Source organism: Squalius cephalus (assembly GCF_949319135.1).
Source record: "Squalius cephalus genome assembly, chromosome: 15".
NCBI classification, from domain to species: domain Eukaryota; kingdom Metazoa; phylum Chordata; class Actinopteri; order Cypriniformes; family Leuciscidae; genus Squalius; species Squalius cephalus.
The window spans coordinates 23,609,987-23,620,244 of record NC_137136.1 but is presented as its reverse complement, the minus strand read 5'-3'; the positions used below and the strand labels follow the sequence as shown (position 1 = coordinate 23,620,244).

Below are 10,258 nucleotides of genomic sequence, written 5' to 3'. Positions count from 1 at the left end.
TATAAAGTGGTATATAAATAAACATGCCATGACTACTGGAGTGCTGAATTGCAAAGCTTGTGCAAACATCCACATCGCTATGATCAGATATTTTCTTTACTATTTTCTCATCACTGTCATTTTACTTGTGTAATCAATGCTGTCAAAACAAAAAGTGATTAAAAACGCTGTATTCTGCTGTCAGGCCAGTAGTTGGCGATGTCACTTACACGCCTAGACTGAACACATCATTTTCAAAAACTTGCTCCCTATGTATCCTCTGTTGCCACATATTGACTTGGTTTCCTTTGCTAGTTTGTTTCTATGGTTTCAGATTTTTTCCATTGATTATATTCACCTGTGTCTTGTTTGGTTCCTCATTCAGCTTTGTGTGTATATATAGCCCTGAGTTTCTCTGTTTGTTCCGGTTGCATTCTGTTTCTCCAACATTTCCCTGTTGTTCTGAGTATCTGCTGTAATTATGATAAAGCTGTTTGTTTTCAAATTTTTGACAATATATTAATTAATTAACGAACCACAATGCATTTTTGCACATTATAAATGATGAAAATCATTCTTAAAGGCCCACTGAAGTGCCTTGGAACGCGTAGCTTTGTATGATGCGTTGACGTAATTTCCACTGAAACAGGAAGCTAAGGCGGGACATATTGAATGGCCCCTCCCCCTTTTCAAACAGCCAATAGCATTTAGTTTACCTCACAGACTGCAATTCGTACTTGACAGCACCATGGAAGCGAATCCGAGCGCTGATGATATGTTGGATTCAATAGTAGAGTTGTGAATAAATTCTAGCCATTTCATTCTTAACCAACGTACAGTTGGAAAACTTAATATTACTTGAGCGTTTGAGCAACCGAACTGTCATCTGCAACCCATATTCCTCTGTGACGTGTCAACAGTCGCTTTTGCCAGGTGGTATTTATAGCATAGGGGGCTGGTGGCTTTAGATTTTAGAGGGCATTTGATTGGACAGAAGATGTGATGAGAAGCTGAAGTCCACGGTGATGTCATAAAAATCCGTGATCCATGCAAATTCCATGCAAATTTTGTCATTGTTTTGGAACACACCAGCATATTCATAACCTTAAGGCCAACATATTCTTACTAAAAGCTAAAATACTTCAATTTTGATTTCAAGGGGCCTTTAAATGCAGTTTTTGATTTTGACCACAAGATAGCACTATACCATGAAGCTTGAGACACTAGACTTGTCCTGTCAGATCAGATCCTGGACTCTGAGCTCAAACAGCTATGCCACTTTATGGTTAGTAGTTAATATATAACACCCTCACATACCAACGCACAGAGCTAAAGAATGATCCACACTGGAGAACAGCATTTAAGCAAACAACTACATGTCACCAGAGTTCAACAAATCCCAAACTGGTCGACAAGTCTTCCAGCTGAAGAGTCTTAGCTATCAGGAGTGAACTCGGCAATATGACGTGACGGACGTGCTGTTTGTGTCAGTCAGGGTTACTTTCAGAAGCTTGTCTGATTCTGTCTGAATCATGTGAGTCAGTCGACACAGAGTGAAGTGGATCGTGCAGGTCACTCCACAGGAGCACAAGATAGCCGCAGTGGAAAGGGTGCGGGGTCAGCCTTCGAGTGTTTGTGTATTTTTAGCCTGACCCTGGCGACAGTCCAGCACATTCTCTCTGGTGGCTGGGGAGCAGATAGCAGGGATATACATACACTATTCTGAGGGGCAGTTGCTGAGCGCTCTCAACCTGTTTTCATTAGAAGAATCATTTAGAAATTAAATTCGTATGTACGTAGAAGTATTACAGCTACCCCATTTAATAAGGAATTGTGATGCTTAAAGGGTGAGATGGCAATTTTAAAATTGTGACACCCCACTTCAGTACCCCATGAGGAACGCAGTTTGGCCTCTTCATCTCTGTGACCTCTGAACTATCATAAGAAGCCAAAAGGCCACAGCAGCAGTCACGACAGTCCAAAATTGTCTTCAGTGTAAACTCAGATGATACTTAACACCATAGAGAGGACAAACTACTTTAATTCAAAATAAAAAAGGACAATTCTGTAGATTTGCAAAGTTACAGATCACATTTTGCAACAAAAGTGCAGGTTTACTGTGGAACATGCACTATGACAGCTAATTGCTATGAAGCCTAAATCTATTTTTTTTAATCTGTCCTCATGCAATGATGGAGCACCTAATCTCGTGGATCATGTCACTGTTAATTACTAGTCTGTGATTAATTGCAGGAAAGAGACAAAGAGTCAACAACTTTTAAAATAATTAACACCAACGCAAAATTTGGCGGATAACAGAAAGATTATAATGCGATTAATCAAAAACTTTGTGATGAAATTCACTATGCAGATTTCGACACCAAGGTATTAATCTACCCTGTCACTCTCTGAACGATTGTTCTTGTTTTAAACAGGAAATCAGTGTCATTTTGATAATGTTTACCATCTGTTTCTTCAATCACTTTTCTGGTTTTCTTGGTTTTACCTCTTGCATACAGATGAACACGTGAAGGCGCATGCGCTGGTTAGTGAATCTGCAGGTACAAAGGCATTGGATTTCCTGCCGATGTGAGGGATTCTGGGATTCAGGAATGGCTGTGTAAAAGGGAAGGGTCATGGTATTTCCTGTAAATGTCACACACTCACGATGAGGGCGATTTGATCCCCTGCTTCATCTCACACTCAGTCAGGAACAGTTACTGTTAGAAGGTCAGGGTGGACAGACATGCTCAAATCAAATGTTCTTTTCTTTAAGAGAATACAATTTGCAAACACATTTTATCCTAAATGTCTTTCTTTTGCAGGGTCAGTACACCTGCAAAAATAGGCAGTAATTGAATCGAAAGCTCAGGAAGTCTCCACCTTTTTGGTTTCCTTAGGATTGAACATGAAGCCTTTGTGTTGTCACGTAGATTAATAACAATGTAACAATGTCATTGCATCCATGCCAACAGATGTTTTATTTTAAAAGCTTAGTTAAATGCATTATTTACTACCAAAGTAGTTGCAGGAAATAGGCCTGGCCTATTACTGAAGACATTAAACTTGATCTTATTCACTGCTAAATTTCCAAAAGGGACAAACTCTGAATATATAGTTCTATAATATAATTTAATATAATTTGATAATTTAATAATAAATACTTTATGTTAGCTTGGTTTCATTTGTTATAATTATTTAAGAGATTGTTTCATCCAACTTCCCCCAATACGACCTTGACATTCTAAGGGGGCGTGGTCATTATTGCTCAAAGTCCAAGGAGGCGTGGCCACCGCTATCTCACCAGATATAAATTAACCTCATGCTGATTATCCTCCCACTCACACCAAGTGTCAAGACGAACAGACGCTTCTCACAAACGGTAAATGACCATTCATACCACCTTGAAATACACTTTATTTTAAATTTGAGTGTTTAATTATGTAGCCACAGTTAACAATGCAGTGGTAGAAATTCTAGAGTTTATAAATTTAATATTTACCTTGCTTATACATGCATGGAGCACAGTTGAAAGTTTGGGAGAGATTGCGACAATGTTGCATTAAAAGCAGTTGGTCAGGCCCTAATCAAAATGACTTCTCAATGTGTATAACGTTGTAGGCCTAAATGGAAATGTTTGAACTTAATGCATTATGAACGTAAGTTTAAATGGGCATTAAGTTTACACTCACTCTGCATTTCTAGACTTCACAGGTTCACAACCTGTACTTTGTGCTTCGACTGACGCAATGCAGCTTGTCCAATAATTTATTGTTTTCTTTTTTTTTTTCTTTTCTTCAGAGGACACGACCAAATCAGGCATCATGGTTAAAGTTGGTATCAACGGGTAAGAACTCCTTTACATAAAACTGTGACCCCTTTATTGTCCAGAAGTCAACATTCGTTACATGGAAATGTTTGCTTTGAAACACTTATAGAAGAGCCTTCCATACAAGCTTTATTTAGCCTATAACGCTGTAAGGTTTTGGCGTGTTGAGTAGCATAAATGTAAAAATGCTAATAATAAATCCACAGAGGGAAAAAAACTAAAAAAAAACAAAACTAAACTTTAAATCTTTGAAAAAGGTCAATGTTCTTACTGGACTGCTTATTGATTCTTATGAATGATTGGCGGGGCGTCGGCTGCGCGAGCCAGTCGCGAGCCAGTGTTTGGGATTGTGCCATCGCTGTGTATGCGATGTTACGTCATCGCGACGTCAAATAATGTCACGTTTATCTTCGTGTACTTTGCCTCACTTTTTCCTCCAGGGTCAGAGTTTGCTTTGAGTCTGCGTTTCATAGCCGTTTCATACACCTGTCACAATGCAATAGGCTACCCAACAATCCATTCAAGTCTCTGACTAACCAGCTGAAGTTTCTCTGCAATGGGAGACTTCAGCACCAGCTGTGACCTTTCCAAGGCTTGTAGAGTTATGCAACAGGACATGTGATCATTAAGTGATATGCTGATATTTGGGTCTACCTGTGCATGCATGAACTTTGATGTACGTGCCCCATACGTATGTCAATTTTCATGCATGCGCACGTAGAACCAAATAGCTTACAACGTCATTAGTGCTTGATCTACTGTCCAGCTTAATGTCACTTGGGAAAGTTCACTCATGTTAGTTCACACCCAGTGTCTTAAAGGGATACTCCACTTTAAAATGAAAATTCTGTCATATACTCGCCCTCATGTTTCAAATCTGTATGAATTTCTTCTTCTGAACAGAAAGGAAGATATTTAGAACAGTGAAAAAAAAAAATACTATGGAAGTCAATGGTACCAGAAACTGTCTGGTTACTGACATTCTTCTAAATGTTCCTTTCTGTTCAGCAGAAGAAAGAAATTCATTCAGGTTTGAAACAACATGAGGATGAGTATATGTCTATGCCTTTAATGTTAACTACACAAGTGAGTTAGCCTACTTAAATTGGAAAGTAGTCTATATTTTAGCAATCTTAAAGTAACAGGGTTTTTTTTTTTTTTTTTTTTAAATCGTGTACCTTTTATAGACCATTACATGCCTCTTGTGAGCTTTGATTAACCTGAATATTTGAAGTGTAACGCCACTGCTCAAACAGGACTTTATACCTTTGGCCTGTTTCTCAATCTCTACAGACTTCATGCAAATGTTTTGAAGTTGTACCTTCACCGTATCAGTTGGTCTTATCAGTGCAAAACGTTATGTGCTGTGGTTACTGGTTTTCGTTGGCCTATTGATTTAAAGTTAAAAGTTCTGCAATTGAAGAGGATTTCTTGTGGCTCTTTCATGCAGTCAATCCTTATCTGTCTTCAGCATTGGTGTTATGAGTACCAAAATAGCCCACAATGACAGCTGGAGGCCTACAGAAATTCTTTATCAAAGCCTGGATGGCAGAGGTCAAGCTCTATGGTGCTCTGGCAAACGCTCTCTAATGCTTTGGTAGTATCATTTATCTAAATGCCACTAAACCGCTCTTCAGGTTTAGCTTTGTTAGCACATTTAATGGCTTGAAAGTTAGGACACTTTCTATATTTGGTAAAAGGTGGAGCTGTTCACTGGCTTCTCTTTTGACATGTGGGTTACAAGAGGGTCCAATCACTGGACTCACAAGGATAGGACATGGTTTTGTATTGACTCAGTAATAGGACATGTGCGCCATCTAGTGATGAGATGCAGAAATTTACTGTAGGAGATATTTGCTCTCTTGCAACATTGGAAACATGGAACTTTATTTGTGTTCTGATTTTTATTGTAAGTGTTATTGATTAGTCTTAATTTGTAAGAACTATACAAAACTATACACCTCCTTTTTGAAATGATGGGTTTGGATTATTGTCTTTGCTCCCCAAGGCTGCATTTTATCTGCTCAAATGCAGTAAAAACGATAGTAATGTGAGATTGCAATTCAAAACATGCATTAATATTGTAACTTTATTTCTGTGATGGCAAAGCTGAATTTCCAGCATCATTACTCTAGTCTTCAGTGTCACGTGATTCTTCAGAAATCAGTCTAATATGCTGATTTGGTGCTCAAACATTGAAATCAGTTGTGTGGTTTACCGTTTTGTTGGGACTGATAGGTTTCTTTTTAGGAGTCTTTGTTTGAATGGAAGGTTCAAAAGAACAATTTAAAGTGTTTTTACTGCCTCTTGATCAACTTAATGCCTCCTTACTGAAGTGATTTATCTAAAAGAAAGCAAATCCCGTTTATTACAACCTGTTTGGACTAATGTATACTGTAAAATATCGTTTGCAGAATTGTCAATGAGTTTATTTCCTCCTGTCTCAGATTCGGCCGCATTGGGCGTCTGGTGACCCGTGCTGCTGTCCAGTCCAAGAAAGTAGAGATTGTGGCCATCAATGACCCATTCATTGACCTTGATTACATGGTAAGTTCCTAACTTTTGGTTTCTTCTGAACTTATGGTTTTCATGCAATTTTGAAGTTTGTTTCAGTTTACATTAAAATGTGTTCTCTTCGCAGGTTTACATGTTCAAGTATGACTCCACCCATGGCAAGTACAAGGGTGAGGTTAAGGCAGAAGGCGGCAAGTTGGTCATCGACGGTCACGCCATCGCCGTCTTCAGCGAGTGAGTGCTGTCCCTACAAACACTACATGCTGCATTCAGCGCTGTACTCATGATTTCTCCATCTGTGTCCATGCAGGAGGGACCCAGCCAACATTAAATGGGGTGATGCAGGCGCTACATACGTTGTGGAGTCTACCGGTGTCTTCACAACCATTGAGAAGGCCTCTGTATGTAGTCATAGACATTACGTCAGCCATCAAAGCTACTTTGCACTTCCTGTGTCTGAACCTTTGCTCTTTTCTGCTAGGCTCACCTTAAGGGTGGTGCCAAGAGAGTCATCATCTCTGCCCCCAGTGCAGATGCCCCTATGTTTGTCATGGGCGTCAACCATGAGAAATATGATAATTCCCTTAAAGTTGTCAGGTAAGGATACAGTTGGATGAAACATTTTATTTAATTTTTTTTTTTTGTGAGTGTGACCAGAAAGTAATGTTATTAGCTTTCTTTTAAACTTGTTTAAAATAAAATGCATGCTCCAATTTAACACTCAAAAAAAATACTTTGGTATTATTTGTCAGTTTTATTTTAAATAACACTTTTTAATGTTTAGTTGTCGCTTGTCAGTTTTATTTATATACTTTCCTTTTTTTATTAAATTAATGTTTATATAAAATAGTAATAAATAAAAATAATGAATGTAATTATGTTGCTTGTCACTTTAACATCTTAATTATATTAAATGTAATTTTTTTTTTTTTTACAAAACTCTTTACAATGTTTGTCAGTTTATTTAAAATTAGATACCCAAGTTTAATTTAGATTTACTCATTTTGTCGCTTGTCAGTTTTATTTATATATTTTTTATTAAGTTGCATATAAAATAGTAGTGAATGAAATGAAATTAATAATTTAATTGTTGCTTGTCAATTTACTTTTATTATTTAACCATATATTAAGTTTTTTTTCTTTTTTTTACTAAAAAAAAAAAGCTTGGTTCTTTAATGTTTGTTTGTCAATTGTTTATTTAAAATGAGAAGATACCCAAGATTAATTTAAATGTACTTATTTTCTACTCTGCACATCTCTACTGCATAACATATCTGCCAATCATTGTTATATCCTGTAGGGGGTGTACTAAAGCAAACTGAGTTTAACTCCACTTAATGAAATGCAGGGATTTTATCCATGTGTAATACAAATGTTCGATCATGTTGATTTATTAAGTCCTTTTTTGTGACTGATTCCACCTGTCTTTTTCTAGCAATGCCTCCTGCACCACCAACTGCCTGGCTCCCTTGGCCAAGGTCATCAATGATAACTTTGTCATCGTTGAAGGTCTTATGGTAAGATTAAATGGCTCTTCCAATCTCACCAAAAAGCCTTTTGACCTAAGTGATTGCGTCTGACAAATTGTTCTGTTCCACTTCCTTGTCAAGCACTACACTTTGCTCTTATCAAAATGCGTTAGTTGATTCAAATAAATGAGATGCAAGCGACGCTTTGGTTTTATAATCGTTCCCAGAACCTTAACTCTCACCCCTCTCCCACCTCCTTTCTTTCAGAGCACTGTTCACGCTATCACAGCCACACAGAAGACTGTTGACGGGCCCTCTGGGAAACTGTGGAGGGATGGCCGTGGTGCCAGTCAGAACATTATCCCAGCCTCCACTGGGGCTGCCAAGGCTGTGGGCAAAGTCATTCCTGAGCTCAATGGGTCAGTGCCACCCTCCCATCTGTCCATCACGCCTGAGACGTTTAAAGAACACTTCTGTTAGACTGCAATTTAACTCCTCAAATTGACTTTAAAAACCCAACATCCACTTTCACAAGTAGTCCGCACGGCCACATTTTAAAGGTCAGAGTTGATTGACCTGCAGTGAAGAAGTGTCTTGTGATATTTACTCAAAAGTGGAATGTTCTGTTAGGGGAAGTTTAGGTATTTGATGTCCTTTCGGTTTTTTGCTTCTCCTTTCTGCAGTCCAAACATATTCTGATGCTTGTTACTTCCTGTTTCAGCAAGCTTACTGGCATGGCCTTCCGTGTCCCCACCCCCAATGTGTCCGTGGTGGATCTGACCGTCCGCCTTGAGAAACCTGTGAGTTTATTTTTATCAAGAGATAAAATGGCTTCAGTTGAATTACCTCAAATTGACACCTGTTGGCTTTTCATGTCTTCTGACTACAGGCCAAGTATGATGACATCAAGAAAGTGGTCAAGGCTGCAGCTGATGGACCCATGAAAGGCATTCTGGGATACACAGAGGACCAGGTATGCACAAACTGTCAAGGTTGTGAGTGTAAAGGTTTAGAAGTTTTGCAGCATATTGATCTTTTTTTTTTTTTCTTCCTTCTGCTTGCAGGTGGTGTCCACTGACTTCAACGGGGATTGTCGCTCCTCTATCTTTGATGCCGGTGCTGGCATCGCCCTCAATGATCACTTTGTCAAGCTGGTCACATGGTAAGTGCCTTCAACTGCACCCTAGAAAACTTTAGTATAACATGTACCTCAGTGACATGTCATAACGAATACTTGGATGGATTTTTTTTCTTTTTTTCTTGAACAAACTCTAACTACATATTAATTCTAAATTAAAATATAGCATGTCAAATATTTTCAAATCAATCCATATTTAATGCAGACTTATCTCACTGATCTCTATAGAGATTTCTAGGCCTTTATGCTGCTCTCTGAAATGCTTGATTCTGATTGGTTAGTTCCATGGTCTGTTGACTAATGACTGTCAATAGCAACTGTTTAACAGACCGCTCATCTGGGTATCAGAAGCCGGCTCTTGAATTCTCGTATCATACAAAATGCTGCTGGTGCCGTTTTGCATCTGTTCTAGTTATTGATTTATATTGAATGCAATTCGAGTACTTCAATATTGATTTTACTGTAATTGTTCTGTAATCTATTTAATGTCCCCATAATTACATGGTGAAAATCTGTGTAATAAGTGGTATGAATGTACTTTATCCCTTAAGTGTTCATCTTCCACTCAAATCAATGTAATTTGTCAGGTTTTATTTTGTGATAATCAAGAGGTACATTTATCTCAGCTATTAAATCTTTAGATCTGCTTTTACAATATTTCAAGTCAAAATGCTCCTTCCAGTGGATCAACTTGTGTATAGTGTAGAATTCAGTTTCCCCACTTAAATGCATAAATACTACCTACTTGGTTATTAATGTCCTCTTAACTCGTAATTAAGATATTTCTTACTCCACTTGTAGGGTATAAGAAACAGTGCTTTTGGAAACTCTTTACTTGTGTACTTTTTGACTGGGTCTAATCCATTCTCTATTTTCATAGGTACGACAATGAGTTCGGGTACAGCAACCGTGTTTGTGACCTGATGGCACACATGGCCTCCAAGGAATAGATGTGACCTTTCTGCCCTCTTTGATACGTGACCCACCATTTTCTCATCTGGTTGGATCTTTGCACCACATGCCTGGAAGGAAATTATATGGTTAATTTGAAGACCAATGTTATTTTTATATGAAAACGCTCTGTTCTGTTTTTGTGTGAGGTTTAAAAATGGATGTTGACTTCAAAAAGGCTTTTCTGTCTGCTAAAATCTTGTGACGGAATAAAGTCCTCTGTTTGTGAGAAATGGATGGAAGCTATTGTCTTTGTTTCCTCTAGATCTAGTGACTTATTTGGGTCCGAGCACTCATTCAAAAATTAAGTGTTCATTTAAAAGAAGCCACTTTAATTGGGGTTTCAATCTTTTATTCAATGTTCGTTTATTCCAAAAT

General features: G+C 38.1%; 1 protein-coding gene across 1 annotated transcript; it reads left to right on the top strand.

Moving 5' to 3' along the window:
- Window positions 1-3,297: 3,297 nt before the first annotated feature.
- gapdh (glyceraldehyde-3-phosphate dehydrogenase) lies at window positions 3,298-10,117 on the top strand. Its single transcript, XM_079893958.1, has 12 exons — window positions 3,298-3,361; window positions 3,781-3,826; window positions 6,256-6,355; window positions 6,450-6,556; window positions 6,633-6,723; window positions 6,804-6,919; window positions 7,758-7,839; window positions 8,059-8,210; window positions 8,513-8,591; window positions 8,681-8,764; window positions 8,856-8,953; window positions 9,810-10,117. Exons 2-12 carry the CDS (start codon window positions 3,804-3,806, stop codon window positions 9,877-9,879), a joined length of 1,002 nt encoding a protein of 333 aa, XP_079750084.1. The 5' UTR covers window positions 3,298-3,361; window positions 3,781-3,803; the 3' UTR covers window positions 9,880-10,117.
- The last annotated feature ends 141 nt before the right edge of the window (window positions 10,118-10,258 follow it).